The sequence below is a fragment of the Prionailurus bengalensis genome, chromosome C1, assembly GCF_016509475.1.
Source record: "Prionailurus bengalensis isolate Pbe53 chromosome C1, Fcat_Pben_1.1_paternal_pri, whole genome shotgun sequence".
NCBI lineage: Eukaryota > Metazoa > Chordata > Mammalia > Carnivora > Felidae > Prionailurus > Prionailurus bengalensis.
This window is the reverse complement of record NC_057345.1, coordinates 111,705,363-111,725,328: the sequence shown is the minus strand read 5'-3', so window position 1 is coordinate 111,725,328 and position 19,966 is coordinate 111,705,363. Positions and strand designations below refer to the sequence as shown.

The 19,966-nt window shown below is 59.6% G+C and overlaps 3 protein-coding genes across 6 annotated transcripts in view; 2 read left to right on the top strand and 1 right to left on the bottom strand.

Annotated features, from left to right (window-relative positions):
• Nucleotides 1-4,491, top strand: part of MYO7B (myosin VIIB) — a 75,019-nt gene extending 70,528 nt beyond the window's left edge. Inside the window, 8 exon segments of the mRNA XM_043573361.1 lie at nucleotides 778-891; nucleotides 1,206-1,293; nucleotides 1,869-1,975; nucleotides 2,451-2,636; nucleotides 2,944-3,060; nucleotides 3,281-3,364; nucleotides 3,588-3,707; nucleotides 4,105-4,491. Of these exon segments, the coding sequence (XP_043429296.1) occupies nucleotides 778-891; nucleotides 1,206-1,293; nucleotides 1,869-1,975; nucleotides 2,451-2,636; nucleotides 2,944-3,060; nucleotides 3,281-3,364; nucleotides 3,588-3,707; nucleotides 4,105-4,200 (912 nt within the window). The 3' untranslated portion in view covers nucleotides 4,201-4,491.
• A 716-nt stretch (nucleotides 4,492-5,207) lies between these two features.
• Nucleotides 5,208-19,966, bottom strand: part of LIMS2 (LIM zinc finger domain containing 2) — a 38,030-nt gene continuing 23,271 nt past the window's right edge. For all 3 annotated transcript variants that reach the window (XM_043576458.1, XM_043576459.1, XM_043576457.1), the window contains 6 exons: nucleotides 10,058-10,207; nucleotides 9,276-9,426; nucleotides 7,716-7,808; nucleotides 7,126-7,174; nucleotides 6,899-6,974; nucleotides 5,208-6,280 (listed from right to left, as the gene is read on the bottom strand). In XM_043576458.1, coding sequence (XP_043432393.1) covers nucleotides 6,133-6,280; nucleotides 6,899-6,974; nucleotides 7,126-7,174; nucleotides 7,716-7,808; nucleotides 9,276-9,426; nucleotides 10,058-10,207 — 667 coding nt within the window. In that variant the 3' untranslated portion in view covers nucleotides 5,208-6,132. The remainder of the gene's footprint in view (nucleotides 6,281-6,898; nucleotides 6,975-7,125; nucleotides 7,175-7,715; nucleotides 7,809-9,275; nucleotides 9,427-10,057; nucleotides 10,208-19,966) is intronic.
• GPR17 (G protein-coupled receptor 17) lies at nucleotides 13,422-18,454 on the top strand. Of its 2 annotated transcripts, none has more exons than XM_043576460.1 (2): nucleotides 13,422-13,670; nucleotides 17,403-18,454. In XM_043576460.1, the coding sequence occupies exon 2, from the start codon at nucleotides 17,435-17,437 to the stop codon at nucleotides 18,452-18,454; it is 1,020 nt and encodes a 339-aa protein (XP_043432395.1). In that variant the 5' UTR covers nucleotides 13,422-13,670; nucleotides 17,403-17,434. The 2 variants fall into 2 exon arrangements, with proteins under 2 accessions (XP_043432395.1, XP_043432396.1); XM_043576461.1 differs by having other exon boundaries at nucleotides 17,365-18,454.

Sequence of the window (19,966 nt, the reverse complement as noted above, 5' to 3'; positions counted from 1 at the left end):
ACTGAGTGCCCGAGCCCTCAGGTGCTCAAGGCCAGCACAGGGAGGGGCCTCCCCGGAAGGAGTGCTGCTGGTGCTGGGGGCAGTTCTGGACATATAGGGGGCGCTCTAGGCCAGCGTGGGGAGGGGCCGCCCCTGAGGATGGGAGGGGACCTGCTGGTGCAGTGGGAAGTCAAGGAGGTCCCAAAGGTGTCGGGGGCACTCCTGGCCAAGGTGCACAGAGAGGAGGCCCTAAGGGAGGGCAGCAAAGCCAAGTCCCAGGGCATGGGGTCCCGACAGGCTTCTGACCCTGCCCTGGGGCATCAGGGAGCAGGTGCTGCCATTAGGCATGTGTGCAGACTGAACCCATGTGGCTGCTGGGGACAGCAAAAGATGGGGGGGGACCATCAGGTGCCAGGTGTGGTAGAGAGGTCCCAGCCAAGTGGCAGCAGTGAGGTGTGGGGCAAGGGGCCGAGGGCCATGTGCCCTTGCAGGCTTTCCCAGCAGCGGTGTGGCCTTTATGGTCTTAGAGACTACGGGTCCCACAAGGGAAAGTTCCCACAGTCTGGCTACAGGGCTCTCAAAGCAAGTTCAAAAGGCTGAGCCTCCTGGGTCCCCAAGGCAGTGAACTCTGACTGAACAACATAAGCATCCAGCTGGTTTTCTAGAAGGGAAGGCTGCTCCTTCTCAGGCTGGGGCATGTCCAGCCAGTCTTAGGAAGGAGAAACAGCCCCAGGCTATGATGGGTCATCCCACGTCAAGCCTCATCCTGAGACATTCACGCACTGCTTCTCTGCCCAGATGCTGGAGGTGGGCACCTACACACGGGTGCGGGACGTATGCCAGAGTGTTGCCACCAGGCTGCAGCTGGCCTCCTGGGAAGGCTGCAGCCTCTTCATCAAGATCGCTGACAAGGTGCAGTCGTCTGGGTGGGCCAGGGCTAGAGGCGAAGGTGGGCAGATGTCTGGTGTCTGTGGCATTGTCCCCATGTACTGGGCCGAGCCCCTCACTGCACACAGGCTGTCAGGATGAAGGTAGGTGGGCTTATGGAGCGGCACAATCCGGTACAGTTCCCCAAGCAAGTGAGACCCAGCTCAGAGCAGCACCTGGCCTCCCAGGCCATAGACAGGCTGGCAGGGCCCAGGCCGCCAATGCCCCCCAGGCGGGCATTCCCCTGGAGGTCCTTCCACCTGCACACCTCCCTCTGCCTCCCTCCCCACCCACCCCAGGTCATCAGCCAGAAGGAGGGAGACTTCTTCTTCGACTCCTTGCGGGAAGTGTCTGATTGGGTGAGGAAGAACAAGCCCCAGAAAGAAGGTAAGGGGAGCAAGATGGGGTGGGGTGAGGAAGGAGGGGTGTGGCTGGGATGGAGGCCACAGGGAAGGGGGACAGTCTGCCTCCCTGGGCCAGGGGCAGAAGGTTCCCCTGGCACCTCTTGCATGGCCCCTGCCCGAAGTCATTCATTCACTCATTCCCCCTTAGATCCCCTGGGTCACGGGTATGGCCAGACCTGGGGCCAGCTGGGCAAGGGCAAGGCGTGGGGCCAGGCCTGGAACAGATGGCTGCACTGTAGGGTGATGCAGGCTATGTGGGGGCCCAACCCCCACAGAGAGGTCCAGGAGAATCCCTGGAGAGGGTGGCCTCCACACCAGTCCTGAGGATGAGGAAGAGTTGGGGGTCAGGAAGAGGGGGTGAGGCTCGCCAGCAAGGGGGGGCAGCAGGAGCAGACAGAGCAGTGATGAGGGGGGAGGGTATCACGGCTTACGTGCTATGGGCAGTGGTGCAGGGAGGTGGGCAGCGATGCCCCTGCCATGAGAAGGGGTGGGGGGCACGGGTCCGGGAATGTGCTGGGCCACAGGACAGACTTGGTGATCACTGCCCGCCCTGCCCAGGGGCGCCCACAACACTCCCCTACCAGGTGTACTTCATGCGGAAACTGTGGCTCAATGTGACCCCGGGAAAGGATGTAAACGCAGACACCATTCTTCATTACCACCAGGTACCCAGTGGGCTGGGTCCATCTTCACTGCGTCCATACCCACCCTGAGACACAGTGGAGGGAGGAAGCAGGCCCGCAGCTGCCTTGCTCCAGGGCCACTCACCCTCTCCGGGGTGGGGGGTGGGGGTTCTGGAGGCCCCAAGGGGTGGGCGGGCTGAGCCACTAAGGGTTCTGCAGCAGGAGCAGAAGGACAGCAGGCTTTGGGGACAGTGACTGTACCAGCACCGCAGCACGATTGCTGGGAATGGGAGGGGACAGAGTGTTCCAACCACTTAAGGGCAGGGCAGGCCGCCACCTCCGTGGGGGAAAAGCCCTGCCCCAACCCCATGGTCATGCCCCACGAGAAACCCTCCCTCAAGGGCCTTAGCCTGGACTTAGCAGGCCTTAGCCTGCCTGCGGGTGAGCTAATACCTCTGCCACCGGAGCACAAAGAATAGGGGGGCGGCAGCCTAAGGCCAACGTGTCTGTCACTCAGGAGCTGCCCAAGTACCTTCGTGGCTTCCATAAGTGTTCTCAGGAGGACGCTGTCCACCTGGCAGGCCTCATCTACAAGGCCCAGTTTGACAACGACCGGTCCCAGCTGGCTAGTATCCCCAAGATCCTGAGGCAACTTGTGCCTGAGAACCTCACACGTCTGATGTCTTCCGAGGAATGGAAAAAGGTCCTTGATGGGGCTGGGGAGGGGGTCATTGGGTGCCAGGCCCTGCCAGGGCTGGATGACCACATTCTGGTCATGGAGGGTGTGCTGGGTCTGCAAGTGTCACCTCCTCCACACACTCTCCACAGCACCTGGGGGATTCAGGCTCCCCCACGGGCGTAGAGGTGACACTTGGCTCTGAGTACCCCCCAGGCTGGCCACGGGCACACACGTGCCACTTTGGACTGGGGCCTCCAGGACCCTGTGTGGAGGGCTTGGTCAGGCACTGGCTCCAGCCCAGGCCCTCACTGGTCCTTCCCACCACCCTCAGAACATCCTTCTGGCCTATGACAAGAACAAGAACAAGACAGTAGAGGAGGCCAAAATGGCCTTCCTCAAGTGGATCTGCCGGTGGCCCACGTTCGGGTCTGCCTTCTTCGAGGTGAAGGTAGGCCTCACCTCACGCCCAGCCGTCCCTGCCCAAGGGAACCTCACCCAGCTCTGGCCCCAGCAGCCTGTGTTCCTCTCTAAACACACGCTTAAGGGTGGGCCTGGCCACCTGGTTTGGACAGAGCATGTGTGCACGTGTAGGTGCACCTGTGTGTCTCAGGGAGGCGGCCCCTGGCCTCCCCGGCTGGGCTGTGACCACTGCGTCCCCCCCTCCCCAGCAAACCTCCGAGCCCTCCTACCCGGACATCATCCTCATCGCCATCAACCGACACGGGGTTCTGCTCATCCACCCCAAGACCAAGGTAATAGCCGGGCCCCAGCAGGGCTGGGAAAGCTTCCTGGGGGTCCCAGTCCCCGCTCTCCCTGCCCCCTGCACAGGTGATACCCCCTGCCCTTCTCTCCCCCTTCACACGGCCCCATGGGTTCTGGAGGACCCCGGAGATGAGGAGCAGCAGCTCTGACTCAGGGCCTCTAAGCCCCCTGGGTTCCCGCTGGACCCCGCCCACCCTGCCCACTCTCCCACAGGAACTGCTCACCACCTACCCTTTCACCAAGATCTCCAGCTGGAGCAGTGGCAGCACCTACTTCCACATGGCACTGGGGAGCCTGGCCCGGGGCAGCCGCCTACTGTGTGAGACCTCCCTGGTGAGGCCAGGACTCCCAGGTCCCTTCCCCCAACCCAGACACATGGGGCACAGAGGCAGCAGGGACTAGGTTTCCCCAACCCTTAGCCCCAACTGCCACCAGCAAGTTGCTTACTGTGAGGATCCAGGTTTCTGTGCCCAGGGAGGGCAGGGTCAGGCTGGGCCAGCAGAGTCTGGAAAGAGGGGCAGCGAGGAGAAGGCTGGGAGGGGTCGTGATAGCCAGGCCCGCTGTGGGGCCCCTGTGAGCCCTGGCCACTCTGAGGAGGGAGGGGGACTTGACTCTTTGCCTCCCTATCCAATGTGTCCTTGAGGCAGCAGCTGGGTACCGCCCAGCCCTGATCCGAGCACCCCCCCAGGCCCGCACCTTGCAGCCTCTAGCCCCACTCTCCCCTGTCCAGGGCTACAAGATGGACGACCTGCTGACCTCGTACGTGCAACAGTTCCTGAGCACCATGAAGAAGCAGCGGGGCTCCCAGGCCCCCACCGACCCTTAGCGCCAGGGACTGGCCTGCCTGTTCACTTGCCCTTCCCAACCTGGGGTCCGGGCGGCACTTCCCTAGAGCCCTCTTCCTGGCCCAGGGCCTGCCCTCTGTAAGCACCCTTTCGCGCTGCCTTCTCAAAACACACCCCACACTCCTTGGCACACCAGGTAGGCCCCTTTTGCTGAGCAGCTGATCATAGAGGCCAAAGTGGGAAGCCTAGGGTGGGGCCAACCTCCAGGCTGATGGGTGGATGGCTGAGAGGACTCCCCCAAGAATGTTCAATAAAAATTCCTAACTCCTGGAGCGCGTGCAGTGTGTTAGTGAGGGAAGAGGGTGGGGGGCCAGGTGGGCAGGAGGCCTCGAAGGCACTGGCCAGCAAAGGGTTTCTTCCAGAAAAAACGAAAAGCTTTGTGGCTTCTCTGGGGACACCCGGATGACAGCTCCATTCTCAGGGAATGACTTCATTGGTTTCTCCCTCCCTCTCCCTCCCCCCTCCCCCCCTCCACGTTCCTTTCCTCCTTCCTCCCCCCCTTTCCTCCTCCCTCCCTCCCTCCTCTTCCTGCAAGGCCCCTTTGCACACTGCAGTACCCGCAGGGCACTGGGTCACAGAACTGCTGCTAGGGGGTGCCTGGTGTGGGCACAGGCCAGGCCTGCCCACTCTCTGGCTGCTGGCTTCACGCTCAGGGCAGCCTGTGCCCAGGCAGGAGCAGAGCTGGACACAGGGCCTTAGGGGCCTGGGTTCATCCCCACGTGCTGGCAGGCCCTGTAGGAGTCTGCCCCCCACCATCCTACCCGCCTGGCCAGCCTTCGCGGACTGTAGGTTTCTGGATGGCCTCGTCTCCAAGTCCTGATGGCAGCCTGGCCCTAGGAACAAGGGCTGGGTCCCATCTGGACAACTCTTTCACCTGTCCTGTCTAGTGTCTGTGTCTCTAAGCATTCAACAGCCCCAGACAGTGTGTCCACAGGGGCTGCCGCCCCACCTCCTCATTCCCACGCCATAAACCACACAGGTCACATGGTCATGTAAATAAGCCTTCATTCACTGTGCAAGCACTAGGTCCTGTGTGGCCACGGAGGAAGTGTCCTTCCTGGAAGGTCAGAATGGGCCACCCACCCAATCCCACTACCTTCTCGCCCTCAGTCAGCTGCATCCTGAGAGCCAGCCAGCATGTACCCTTGTGGTGGAGTGGGGAGCAGGGAGCCTGAGGGGCTGTGGGGACCACAGAGGAGCTTGGGGGAACCACAGGGCCCTTGGCCCAGGACAGACTGGCCAAGGCCAGATTTCAGAAAGGAGGCCTCATGAGTGATGGGGGGGGGGGGGGTGGTCCTTGTCCCTCCTGACGATTGTGGGGTGCAGTGGCAGGATTTGCTGGCCTAGTTTAAGCACAGGGATCCTACTTGGCTGAGTAAGTGCGTGGCCAAGGGTGAAAGGCTGGTTCCCCAGGGGCCCCCGTCCTCATGGCCAGGGTAGCTGCCTTGTTGTGGCCTCCCCAGGGCCATGTGCATATAGTAGGACCACTCTGGGGTGAAGGCTGCCCAAACTCCCACAGGAGAATGTGAGCTGGTGGGGAGTGGGGGTGGGAGGGGTGCTGCAGGAATGGGAGAGGTCAGGACAAGCAGGGCCAGGAGCAGTGGGGTCCATGACCGGGGACAGGTGACCCCAGGCCCCCATTCCCTCATGTCCCTGGAGGACCTTGAGCTAAGGCTTGTGGGCACAGGCCTGTCACAGGTTCAAGGGCCCTGCATCTGCCCCGTGCCTGCATTGAAGGAAGGAGGAGAGAAAGGAGGCCTGGGAAGGAGGGGGTGGGGGAGGGGAGGAGAGAAGGAGGGAGGGGGAGCAGAGATGAGGAGTAGAGGCAGCAGCAGGAAGGGAGCATCGAGCGCACCAGGAGCAGGGGCTCCAGCAGCAAGGGGAGACAAAAGCAGAAGGCAGGCGGGAGCCCCTCAGGCAGAGTTGAGGCCCACAGACTTGGGGTGGGCCTTGCGGGCGGCCAGCTCCGACAGCTTCTTCAGCCGCTTCTTCAGCTCCAGTGGGAACTTCTCATAGCATCTCTTACACACGGGCTTCATGTCGAACTCCACAAACTTGTTCCTGGGGAGGAGGTCCAGCAGTCAGGAGAGCCCCAGGCCCCACCAACTCAGCCCTCAGAGGCAGGGCAGTGGGCTGCCTTTGGCCCCTGGCCCACAGCAATCCAGATCCCAGGACAAGCTCTGGCCAGGGGTCACGGTGAACCAGGAGACAGGCCTCCGAGCCTCCTTTCCCTCCCAGAAGCTTCTCTTGGATTCTGATACTCCGGCACCGGCCATGACTCCCTGCTGTCCTCAGAAACCTGGGTTCCATCTCACCTCACAGCTCCAGCCACCCCACACCTCAGGGAGTTTCCTGGATGAGCCAGCCTTTGAAAATACTGTTCCCTGAGCTGGAATGCCCTTCCCTCCCCAGAGCCCAGTGTCTGTGTGGGTGTGTTGGGGGCTCACATCCTTCCCCCTCTCACCAGGCCCTGGGGGCCCCTCAATCTGCCTCCATGGGGCTGGGGCTGCCACTACCTTCCCAGGGCCTGACCCCAGCAGACATTCAGGGAGAACCAGCTGAAGAGCACAGGGGAAACCCACTCAAATCTGAGCTCCCGTGACAGGCTCCTAGAGAAGAGGGTGCTGTGCGGGTCCTTCTCTGCCCACCTTGTACACCCCAGAAGTCCTCACCACTTACTTCAGGGTCAGCTTGCTGTTGCAGGTGGAACAGGAGAAGCAGTTCACACACCAGGCCTTGTTGAGGGCCGACACCACTGTGAGGGGTGGAGGCAGGTGGGCTTAGCTGGCCCAGGCCAGCTCTGGGCCAGCTGGGCCCACAGCTGCAGGACCCACGTCCCAGAGGGAGAGCAGGCAGACAGAGGGTGCGGGGAGTGGGGGTGGGGCACAGAGACAGAGGAGCCTTACCATCTCCCTCGATCACATGGCTGCAGTTATAGCAGACGTCCCCAAAGAGCTGTGGACAGAGCGGGTACCAAACTCATTGCCCCAGTTCGGGGCCACCCCAAACAGCTTGTTCTCAGGCACCCTCCTGAGACACCTGAGCCCTTCCCACCAGGGTGCCACCTCGGGCCTGAGGTGAAGCCACTCCTGGCCCAGCAGAATCACCACCCTGGGAATGGCGGCAGGTTGAGGCATTGCTACCAAGGGGCCCCGTTGCTCCTGCTGGTGTCCTGAGAGGGCACGGGCCAGGCCCATAGGCCCTGACTCTGGACCACAGTAGCTGGGCACCTCTGCCAGACCGGAGGATGGCGGCACATGTCGGCCCCTGAGCCCAGGACCTCACACGGCCCTGTCATTCAGTCCCCATGGCAGGTCTGGGCCGGCCTCTCGGATGGTAGGGCACGCAGCCACCACAGGCTCTGGGGGGGCCGTCATCATCTTCTACCGCTTGGATGGGGCATTCGGTTGTTCAGGCAGCATCATCTCCTTGAGGGGTCCCACAGCGCCCCCCCAGCCCTGGGCCTCTTCACCCTCTGCCCCACCCCGGGCCATACCTGGTTGTAGTGGGTCTCACAGTAGGCCAGGCCCTTCTTCTCATAGTGCCGGTGCCCCAGGAATGGCTTCTCGCACTTGGCACAGACAAAGTGCTGAGGGGAAAAGAGGCAGTGGGCAGCTCAGGGCCGGAGCGTCCACTCCAGGAGACAGGAAGCAGAGGCCAGTGGGATGAGTGCCTCACTGGAGACCTCCATGGATGGCCCGTGAGTCAGCAGACCCCACTCCTTCCCCGATGCCCAGTGCTGCTGGCATCACCATCCTCTCCAGGACTGCTCCCCACGTCGGCAACCGCGGCCCTAGCTGTCAGGTGCTAGTGACAGTGGGCCGTCCCAGGTGGGGCTGCTCTAAGCATGGTGCCCCCCTGGAAGGCTGCAGGTGTCTGTCCCCCCCACCCCAGGCATCCCCTGCGAGCCCCAGAGTCAGTGAGCAGCATCTCCTAGTTCATACGGCGTGCGGGGACCCACCCTCCCCATGGGGGCTGGGGGCCGGGGGCCAGGCCCTGCATCAGAACCTTCCCAAAGAGGTTACCCAAGACAGAGCTCCTGGGACCCAGACCTAGCCGGGCATCAGGGAACACGAGCTTCCCTTGCAACTAGTATCTGTAAGACCATTAGTGCCACAGTGAGCTCCAGGTGACCCAGGTGGACACACCTGAGGAGCTCAACCAGCTGGTGTGCACAGCTTCTGAGTCTACATGAGGCTGTACACAATTCTGCCAACCATAATCCCTCAGGGTGCCTTGGGCGGACTGTCCCCAAGGACAATGCCACCTTCTGTAGAGTTAGCAAGTATTACATGAGTCTTTAAAATTTAGAGGAGAAAAATAGAACAGTGAGAAAAATCGATTGGTAGGATTCTTAGGTGACCCAGGAAAAAAGGTCACCACTGACACCGAGAAAGAACAGAAGCCCTGCGTCCAGCTTGGGGACCCCTAGTTCTCAGGAAGAGGAGTCTGGGAGAGCAGCCCTGGGGTCTGGCCCCTGCTCACCGCTGGAGAGAAGTGAGGAGGCGGAGAACCCCAGCCCCGCTCCTGGAATCCCCCATGGCTGTGCCCCCACCCAGATGGGGCACCTGTCACACTGGGGTCTCACTGGCCCTGCTACAAACGCCCACCAGAGAAGCAAGTCAGTCACTCTTAGAACTCTAGATTTTATCATTTCCTTTCTATACAAGTCACCCAAAATTTTTGTTAGAAATTTAGAAAACACAGGTAAAAAGCAACAATAAAATAGAAACAAATAAGTTGTAAACATCCTCCACTAATATCCCACTGCAATAAACATTTGGATCTATAGTATTTCTCATGACTTTGGAATCCTCTAGAAGGCCAGGAGGGGGAGGAAAGAAGACAGGCACCACTGCCGAACCATGGTCTGTGCACTCAGGTCTCCTGGTTCCCACGGAGGCCAGAGCCAAAGAGGGACAGCACCCAGGACAAAGATCCCTGCTAGAAGCAAGCCATGTGGCCTGGGGTGGGAGCGTGGGGGGGGTGCTTGCAGGGCCAGATTCCAAATGTAACGGTGAGCCTGGGGCTCCCCCAACCTCCTGGCCTCGCTCACCTCCACATGCCACTGCTTGCCCAGTGCGTTGACCACACGGCCCTCGATGGGCCGGCGGCAGGCCCCACAGATGGGGACGCCCATCTTGTCGTGGCAGGGCAGGCAATAGAGCTCCCCCTTCAGCTCCCGGGCCTCGGCGGTCAGCTCCTTCCTGGAAGACAGAGCGGAGCCCCCCATGACATGCTGCCCCACTGCAGGGCCCGTGCTGGCCCTGCGGGGGTCCCACCAGCCCCTCAAATCCCAGGGAGCAGCTTCTGGAGAGGCCCCACTGGGGCCCAGCAGCGTGCCCAGGCAGGCGGCACTTTGATCTCTGGTGTCTTCGGGGACTTCCTGTGCCCCAGACAGGCCCCAGGGCACGGGTTCCTGCACAGGCCTTGCAGCAGGCAGTCTGTGTTGTGCATTGTCAGGCCCTCTGAGAAGCACATCTGTTCTCTGGCCCCTCCGCGCCAGACCGGGTGTGGGGGCAGACATGGGGGGATCCTGCAGTCTCTTTCCCCTCTCCTCCCCTCTCCCACACCAGCACCCCTCCTCCTCACCCTGGTCCTCCAAGCCTTTGATTCCTTTCTCCTAGCTTCCAAGGGCCCAGCCCTCCCTCACCCTGTCTCCCTCAGGGCCTCACACAAGTACTACTGGAACAGGCTCCAGAGAGAGGTGTTTTCTGCATCGATGACTTCGACCTCCACCCTGCACCCCACTCTCCAACTGGTTGACCTCTCCCCCAGGTGGGAGTCCCACCCAGCTCACCACTTGCCCCCATCACAGCTGCTCAGCTGTACGCATACCCGCAGTGGGTGCAGCTGAAGTGGTCGGGGTGGTAGGCGTCATTCTTGAACATAAGGGGCTGCTCATCAATGACCAGGTGGCACCGCTGACAGACATACTTGCCCAGGCCCTTGGCCTTCTCACGGTTGTGGCAAGGCCGGCACAGGTGCCTGTGGGAAGTGAGGCAGGTGTTAGGGACCAACAACCCACTCCCCCTCTTCCTCCCCAGAAAGCACGGTCCACCTCCTGGCAGAAGAGACATCTGGACCCCGCCTGCTGCTTTAACAATGCCCATAAGCCTCCAGAGGCTCAGACAGTGGCCCAGAAAAGCAAGCTAACTAGCCCTGCAGCTGGGAAGGCCACAGACGTGCCCCCTAAAAAGGGGACTCTCACTGGAAAGTGACTAGAAAGAAATACACCAGAATATTGGTGTTTGCCATCTTTAGATGGCAGAGCAAACGTGAGTTTCCTTTTCTCCACTTTTCCTGAGCCTAGAACATCACATGGAATAGAGTAGACATTTCATTGACAGTTGCTAAAAAATTAATTTCCCAAATGTCTTTGAATACGCATGAGTGATTACACAGTGACTGTTAGCTTGAAACTGCTTCTGTGCCTAGCAGAGTGGCCCAGGGGGCCAGGTCTGTCGGGCCTGCACACCCCCTTCCTTTGGGGTCTGTCAGACAAAGAGGGACCCGAACATCTACAGGCTCTTTCTGTCTCCAGAGACAAGCACAGCTGTGTCAGACAGAGGCCCCCAAACCCAGGAACTGTCGTTACAGAGTCTTTTTTGTGAAGACCTCAGAGTAATTTCTGATGCTACTCCCTGCCTTGGGGAACAGCTGTGGTCTCTACTGAGAGGGAAATCAACATGGTTTCTGTTTCCTTGTGCCTCAAAGGTGGCAGGAATTTAGATTCAGGGTCCCCAAGCAAAGATGTACAAAGGCCCCAATCCATTACCCCCATTCCCCACCTGCCACCCCAATCTGTAAGTGTTCCTGATGCATCCGGGCCTGCCCTCCCTCCCTTCCCAGGCACCCAACCACAGGGGGCCTCTCTACCCCTTACCAGCCACCATCAGCCTCTTTTATAGGCAGATCAAGGAATCTGGTTAAGAGATTAACTCTCAGACTCAGGATCCCCCAACCGGGTGTGATGGGCAGACCCTAGATGCCAGGGAGGACACTTCAGTGTCCATGCCCTTGACCTCAACACCTGCCACCTCATTTGGGTCTGGACCCCCTGCTGCATAACACTGCTGTCCGCTTGCCTTATTTGTGTCTTATCTCCCAAAGGTGTGTGCAGGGAAAGGGGCCCAAATGAGTGCCCAGTAGCCACTTACTAAGCCACTGACCAGCTCCAGGCTGTGCCCCCCACAGGGTAGCAGCTCAGGCTAAGTCTCTGGTATGTGAGTGAATGAATGATTGTAAAAGACAGGAAGGGAAGGACAGTGGGCATCGTCTCCCAGGACAATACAGCCAGGCCGGACTAGGAGCCGATCCCCTAGCCAGGGCCCCCTAGTTCCACCTGCCCACAGGACACAGATGTGGCCTGTGGCTGCAGTTTTCATCAACCCATCTCCACCCCACTCACCCAGACCCCCAGGCCCCCTGCCACTGCAGGTCTGAGCAGAACTGCTCCTGCCGCTCCCCATCTCCACACGACACCTGCCGCCTGCTTGTGTCTCTGTCACAGACCCAGCATTTATTCCCCATGACCCCACTCCCAATTTTGGTGACTAATCTTGGCATTAGGACAGCACTTAAGCATATGGAATCACTTTTGTTTCAAAGCTATAGAAATTGGTATAATTCCCCAGAATTCTGTTGCAACGATTGGTGCCCTTATAGCTACTGTCAGCAAACACCCAACAACCGAAACACCCAGCTTGGGGAGGGTGGTCAGACACATTCATCTCAAACCTGCGTGAGTCAGTCCTTCCAGACCTCCACACAGGGCAGTGCAGGAGAGGGGCCGCACCCTGGCTCGCGCACCTCCACACCCCACTGGCTCCCAGCCAAGACCCAGCTGAGGTGCTCCACCAGGAACCCCAGATGGGGAATGTCTTTTCAACAGACCCGATCCCACAAGATCTAAAGGCAATCTGAAGAATTTTTTTCTAGGTAGGATGAAGATACAGCCTAAGAATTCCAGCATGAAGGTGCAACAGAAAAGCCAGAACAAGGGCGCCTGGGTGGCTCATTAGGTTAAGCATCCAGCTTTTGATTGCAGTTCAGGTCATGATCTCATGGCTCGTGGGTTCAAGCCTGCTTTGGGTTCTGCACTGACAGCCTGGACTGGCTCGCTCTCACACTCTCTGCCCCTCCCCCACTCCCACTTTGTCTCTCTCTCTCTTTCTCTCTCTCTCTCAAACTAAACATTTTTTTAAAAAAAGAAAGAAAAGAAAAACCAGAACAAGCCAAACAAACACACACAAATCATAAGATTTTCAGTGACACATGCTCGGGTTCAAATCCTGGCTCTGCCACTTCCTGGCAAGTTACTTCACCTCTGAGCTTTAGTTTCCTCATCTGCAAAATGGGCGACAATCCCAACTGCACAGGATTGTGTGGAAAACAAATTTAAGGTCGCACACATGGTAGTTACTTCCCAGTGATAGCTGTGGACAGTTTGTAAGGTTTTAACTAAAAGGTACAAAAGTCTTTTGAGATCAGGCATGATGCGTTGGTTCCCCATATCACCGGATGTGCCATCTGGGGGAAAGACAGGGAGAAATGGGCTTTGCCTGTCCTGTGTCAGAAGCAGCCACTGCCCACGTAGGAACACCCCCAGGCTCGAGCCACCCCCCAGAGGAGTGTGGGGGCCCGCAGGCAGTGGGCAGCGGTGACCCTCTTCACAGGCCTCCTGTCCAGAGGAGGAGCCCGCACAGGTATGGGTCAGGCCTTGTGGGCTGAGCTGCGTCCCCACAGGCACAGACAGCGCCCTATTATGAGGCGGCCTGCAGCTGTGCCCCGCTCAAGATAAAGGCCATGATTTATTCCGCACGTCCGAACGGAGCCTAATTATACGGGGCAAGACACAAGGACCCTACAGCAAGTGTCCTGAAAGAGCCCCCTCTCATTCGACCAAACAAAACTCCTCAGCCTCCCACCCTCTCCATTCACAGGACCCCTCCGCTGTCCCTCGAGCAGGCTTGGGAGCCCAGGCCCGTTGCCATAGCGGCCAGCCCCTCCCTGCCCCCCATCGGTAGGAAATTATCCTGTGCTGAAACGTCCTCTTGTCTCTGTCAGTGCCAGCCAATCCCCCCACCCCACCCAGCCCGCGCCCACTCCACGGCTTCGAACATAGTCACACACTCGGCCTCTGTGACGCTCAGTGGCCAGGCTGTGGGGGGCGGCGGGGGGGGGGGCACGCGGGCTGGGACACACTGGAATATTCACGGCCCAGTGGCAGCACAGGCAGCCGTAGGAGTGGCCCACCACACAAGGACCCCCTTGGGAATGAAGCGCCCTTTCAGGGCCACAGACGCTGCAGCCTCCCCTCCCCTCCTTAAATAGCCGGCCTCCCTCCACAGCTGCACGGAGCCCACCGCCAGCACCACCACCCGCTGGCCACAGCCCACCTGCCGCCCCGCAGCCCTCCTGCCCTTGCACCTGGACCCGGCTGTGAGAGGTAAGGACCAGGGCCCAGCATGGGCAGGCAGGGGATTCAGGAACCAAGCAGAGGCAGGGGTGGGGTGTCCCTGTCCCTGAAACACTCTCTGCGATAACGATACAACCGGTTTATTGAAGGCTGTCCTGCTCTGACTCACAGTGGCCCCACTGCGCCGGATTCCTGTCCCACTGTCGGGGACTTAGAGAGGGTGACTGCCTCGTGCACAGTCCCATGATCAGCACCTGTGCTCTCCAACCCTGGGCCACTGTGGCACAGGGAGGAACTAGGAAAGGGAGCAGGGAAGAAGAGGGGCCAGCCCACGCCAGGAAACAGCTGTGCCCACCCACCTTGAGCTGTACTCACCACCTTGGGCCTCTTCCTATGGCCACCTCTGCCCACTCCTCCCCTCCACGGAGGCCCAAGACCCACCCCACGGCCCCAGACTCCTCCACTGTCCACACCCAGGCCACACTCCAGGTGCCTACGCTGCCCTGCCCAGAGCAGCAGCATGGAGCAGCCAGTGAGGCCAGACCCAGGCCTGCGTCTCCAGGGTCTGCACAGTGAAGCAGGGGCCCATTTCAGACCACACTGCAAAAATCAGTATCAAAACTTCCTAAAACAGGAGAGGTGAAGAAACCTCAAGAAACCAGAAACAAGCCTAAAAGCACTTTAAAACGGAGTCTAGATCCCAGAGAGAGCACCATACATGTGGCGCCTTCAGCAGTGATGGGAAGCCAGGGGCACCAGGCAGGAGGCAGGAAGCCAGGTGCTGGTGTGCCCACTGGGCGCCACAAGAGGCTAGCAGCCTGTGCAGCCAGGCAGGCCCCACCATCGATTTAATGCTCTGCTGTCACCATCCTGTAGCCCCTACAGGACAAGGGGCCCGACATTTTCATTTTGCACTGGGCACCAAAACTTACATCCCCAGTCCTGGGGCCAAACCCCAAGAAGGTGCCACGGAGCCTGGGAGACAATTCCAGGGTGAGCCCTGAGATGGAGCCACAGTCCCGGCTCTGGCACCAGGCACCCCCAGAGGCCAAGCCGCGTTCTGGGAGGTGCTGGGTGTCCCTGCTGGGTGTCCCTGACCTGACTTCCAACCCTGGGGCCACTGTCCCTAGCCAGATGACCTTGGGAAAATTAGCCCACTTTAAGCCTTGACCTCTTAATCTCTAATCTGTAAAGGAGGGCTACGGATGCCTGCCTCCGAGGATTGGCAAAGTGGGTAGTGGGTACCTGTGAGTAGCCCTCAGGGAGGCCCAGGTGACAACTGCACTGTGGGTCAGAGTCCAGGTGTGAGGGGCGGCCCAGAGCAGAGCGGTTCCACCTGACCGTTTCCTCGCTTGGCCCCACCCCCTCTCCCAGCAGCCAGGGCTTCCCTGACAACAAGCCCTCGGGTCACATGCAGGTGGAAACAGCAGGAATATAACCTCCGTGTTGGATTCCAGGCATCCTGACCCACTCTGGAGCCAGGATAGATCAGTTGGGCAAGGGAACCACCCTGGATCCCTTCAGTGACTAACATGAGATATTATTATTAGGAAAGCACCCCTTTACTTTAGGATAGTGACTGGCCAGATGTTCTCTGCCCCTCACCCGTGTTGCCCTGGCTCTCTCGTGCCCAGGCAGCCGGCCCTCACCCCTCCATGCATGTGTTGGGGGTTGGAAGTGGCTGCAGGACCCCAGTGGTGGTGGATGAAGCAGGATGGGGAGGGTCCAGCTGCTGCCCAGCTCGACAGCCCAGCATAGCCACCGTCTGGACCACTGCCCTGCTCTGTCTACTGAAGGAGGGCATGCCGGGCCCTCCCCTCAGGCCTCTGTTCTTCGTCCATGCCTCGAGATGGCACCCAGCCCACCCTCCTCTGGAGGCTGCCATGCTAACAGCTGCCAGCATGCCTCCTGAGGGATGCCCACTCTTCAGTTCAGCCCCTGCCAGAGCTCTTACCATGGCCATCAAAAGGACAGGGAACTGAGGCCAGGAGACACTCGCAGAGAACTTGCTCCGGCTCACACTGCCAGGCTCGGCCAGGATAATGACCCCGGCCCTGCCATGGCCACAGCCTGCAGGGATGCCGCGTCTCTCCTGGGAGCCTCTCTCCTGCCCGAGTGTGGGTGTCAGGAGGCAAGGCTTCCCGGGGAGCCCCAGAAGCTGCACTGCAGGTGAGGGTCGGCCAGGCTGAAACCCCAAAGCATGAGGATCAGGGGCTGGCGGCAGCTTGGGACTGCGGGATGTGCTGCTCTCGCCCTGCTGTCCTGCCGTCTCCTGCCACACCCCCCACTCCTAGGGCTGGTGAGGGAGGCAGGGTGTTTGGGGTCTTCCTCTCCTTTTTGGATCTCTTGAGTTGACCAAAATCAACCCAGGAGTGCGTTCTGTCGAGGACGGAGCCAGAGCGCCTACCCAGAACTGGGGTTCACCAAACATACTGCAGGGCTCTATGCTGGCCCCCCTCAGGTGTGGGCAAACCAGGCTGGGGAGGCCAGGCAGACACAGGCAGCTTCCCTGGGCTCCAGGCCTCTCCGGGGCTGCCGATCTTGGCTGGAAAACCAGAGCCAGTCCCACTACCTTCTGGGAAAAATAGCTTTTCCTCTCCTAGAAAAGAATCTGCCTCCTGGTGTTAAACTACTCTGGGTGGTAGAATGCCCCCCACTGGCCTAGGGCCCAGTGTAAGGCTTTCTAAGATACAGGCCTCCACCGTTAGGATGTCCAAAATGAATTTGATAGGTTGAGTCCGGAAAGCTTGAGAGACCTTGGGATCCAGGCCTGGACAGCACCTTCAGGTGCTGGCGGAGAGCAGGCCTCTGACCTCCTGGGAAACTGCCCATCACTGGATTCCTGGTGGTGCCCTCCTGAGTGGCAGGTGCGGGGGGAGCTGTGGTCAGGGACCGGCAGGAGAGAAGCATAAGGCAACAACACTTGGCACTAGTCATGAGAATTGCCACAAGATGGGCCAGGAAGGGTCCCAGGACTCGGGGTGTGCAGGGTTCACCCAGCAAAGGCAAGGCTAAAGAGGAGGTGGCCAGGCCCCATGCACCAGGCTCTCAGAAACAGGTCGTCTAGGGGCACCTGGGTCACTCAGTCGGTTAAGCATCCAACTCTTGGTTTGGGCTCAGGTCACAATCTCACAGCTTGTAGGTTTGAGCCCCGTGTTGGGCTCTGTGCTGATAGCATGGAGCCTGCTTGGGATATTCTTTCTCTCTCTCTCAATCTCTCTCTCTCTCTCTCTCTCTCTCTCTCTCTCTCTCTCAAAATAAATAAATAAACTTAAAAGAAATTAAAAAAAAAAAAGAAAGAAATAGGTGATCTATGCACCCACCCATTGGGAGTGGAACTCAAGTTTCCCATGCACCCCCCACCCCGCCATTCAGGAAGCCTCCCTGGGGAGCACAGCAGAAAATGTGGGGCCCCTCCCTCCATCCCAGAACCCAAACAGGTGGGATTCACTCCCCACTCTCCCCATAGTGCTGACTCCATGCCCTGGTCTGAGAGTGGATTTCTGGGACACATGGCCCTGGTCTTAGGTTCTTGGGTGCCCGGCAGGGACACATCGTGAGGTGGGAAGCCAGCCCCAGCTGCAGCTTGGCAAGCTCCAGGCCCTGCCTTCGTTTTTGCTTTTTGCTGAGCTTCAGAAAGCCTCTGACATTCACCCACCCCAAGTGAACACAGGGGGTTCCCTCAGTAGTCCCCAAGGAGATGCTGAGCTAAGATGCTTCTCAGGTCCCAGGCTCTGGAACCTGTCTGCTTGCTCCCTCCAGGTTCGTCCTCCAGCTCTGCTTCCAGCTGAAGCATGAATGGCCTCGAGGTGGCTTCCCCAGGTCTGACTGCCAACTCCTCCCTGGCCACTGCAGAGCAATGTGGCCAGGAGACGCCGCTAGAGAACGTTCTCTTCGCCTCCTTCTACCTCCTGGATTTCATCCTGGCTTTTGTTGGCAACGCCCTGGCCCTGTGGCTTTTCATCCGGGACCACAAGTCGGGTACCCCCGCCAACGTATTCTTGATGCACCTGGCCGTGGCCGACTTGTCCTGTGTGCTGGTCCTGCCCACCCGCCTCGTCTACCACTTCTCTGGGAACCACTGGCCGTTTGGGGAAATCCCATGCCGCCTCACCGGCTTCCTCTTCTACCTCAACATGTACGCCAGCATCTACTTCCTCACTTGCATCAGTGCTGACCGCTTCCTGGCCATCGTGCACCCTGTCAAGTCCCTCAAGCTCCGCAGGCCCCTCTACGCGCACCTGGCCTGCGCCTTCCTCTGGGTGGTGGTGGCCGTGGCCATGGCCCCACTGCTGGTGAGCCCACAGACCGTGCAAACCAACCACACGGTTGTGTGCCTGCAGCTGTACCGGGAGAAGGCCTCCCACCATGCCCTCGTGTCCCTGGCCGTGGCCTTCACCTTCCCGTTTGTCACCACTGTCACTTGCTACCTGCTTATCATCCGCAGCCTGCGGCAGGGACCCCGCGTGGAGAAGCGCCTCAAGAACAAGGCGGTCCGCATGATCGCCATGGTGCTCACCATCTTCCTGGTGTGCTTCGTGCCCTACCACGTGCACCGCTCGGTCTACGTGCTGCACTACCGCGGCCACGGCACCTCATGCGCCGCCCAGCGCGTCCTGGCCCTTGGAAACCGCATCACCTCCTGCCTCACCAGCCTCAACGGGGCGCTCGACCCAGTCATGTACTTCTTTGTGGCCGAGAAGTTCCGTGACGCCTTGTGCAATTTGGTCTGTGGCAAAAGGCTCTCGGGGCCACCCCCCAGCTTTGAAGGGAAAACCAATGAGAGCTCGCTGAGTGCCAGGTCTGAGCTGTGAGCCCCGCAACGCCAAGCCTGGGCCCAGCCGCAGGCTGTCCTCAGAAGGACTCCCACATCAGGGTGCAAGCCACCCAGACTCATGAAAGAGAGGTCCACCTACTCTCCAGTGGGTCACCCACTCTCTCCAAGGGCGAAACTCGGCACCCAGCACCCAGTTCTGCCTTATCTGATATGCAAAACCCTAAAAGGGGACAGACCTTAACAGGACCAGTCGGCCACCCCCTCTGACAGAGACTGTTTGACCCTGCTCACTTACAGTTACTACATATTCAATGACTTCAGCCTGTGGCAACGAGACTGGAGGAACAGTTCCTGCACAATGAGTGTCTTTCTTTCCCAAGGGCTGCTTGCTCGACTCCCAACCTCCCTCCACAAGAAACACAGAGCAGCGCAGCTCTACAGAGAGAAGCCCAGAAGGCAGTGACTCCAGAGAAGGGGGTGCAGAACTCTTGGGGGAGGGGAAGGAGGGGTGTGTAGATGTTTCCATTGAAGCTCAGGGCGTTCTGAGTTCCCTGGGTGTCCCCTTTGCCAGATGACCCCTATGGTTAGGGGACAGGGACTCATAACTGAGGGTTGTGTGTACATTTCAGGCTGGCCCCAGGTGACACCCAACAAATGCGACCTGTGGGGCCCATCATCGCACTGCGGGGTTCTTGGCTCCCCCCACTGTGAACCTACACGCAGACCTGCACGTGGCCTGACAATCCCCAAAGCTCAGCGGCTGCCCGATCCCTCTTGGGTCCTGGGCGAGCACGCGGCCTAAATAGACAGATATGGGGAGCCAGGCCTTGTCACCGCCTGAGGACACCACTGGCAGAGAGCCTGGCATGTGACCCTGGCCCCCACTAACCCAGACCAGCAGGGCTGTCCTTAGCCCTGCTCCCTCCCAAGAGGCTCTCCCAGCCTCAATGGGCCAGCCTGGGGGCCGTTTTGCTCAGAGCATGGCACCTAGCACCCTAGTGGCTCCCCATTTATACTGATTATACTGATCATAAACACAAGTGTACTTGAAGATTCTGAAGGTTACTGGGTTTGGCTAACATAAGTTCCTTCCCAGAACTTCTCCCTTTGACCCAAGAGTGGCAACGTGGAAGTGAAGACAGGACAGGACAGGCAGCACATGCTGTTTTGCCTCTGGTTCTGAACGTCCCACGCAGGCCTGGCCCATATGGATGCTGAAGTTCTGCAGCATGGGCCCCAGAGGGCCTGGAGGGTCTGTGTGGGGGCCATGCTTCCTCTACAGCAGTACCATACTTCCCTGAGCGCTCTCAGCCTCTCCCGCTTTCCCCAGCAGCCAGTGCTGTAGCGCAGGAGAGAGGACACGCCCAGGCCCACACCCGGCAGGCGACCCGGGTCAGGACCCCCGTGACACCATCTGCCCCCCACATACTTCCTGCCGAGTGCCCTGCAGACACCAGCACCGACACCAGACAACATGGCCAGCAAGCGGGTGACATCGCTACAGGCGGCATCCAGAGCAAGTGGTGTGGCAGCAGAGGACAGAGGGGGT

What these genes read in the sequence shown, in the direction of transcription:
- GPR17 (XM_043576460.1), top strand. Translation starts at nt 17,435, where the DNA reads ATGAATGGCCTCGAGGTGGCTTCCCCAGGTCTGACTGCCAACTCCTCC.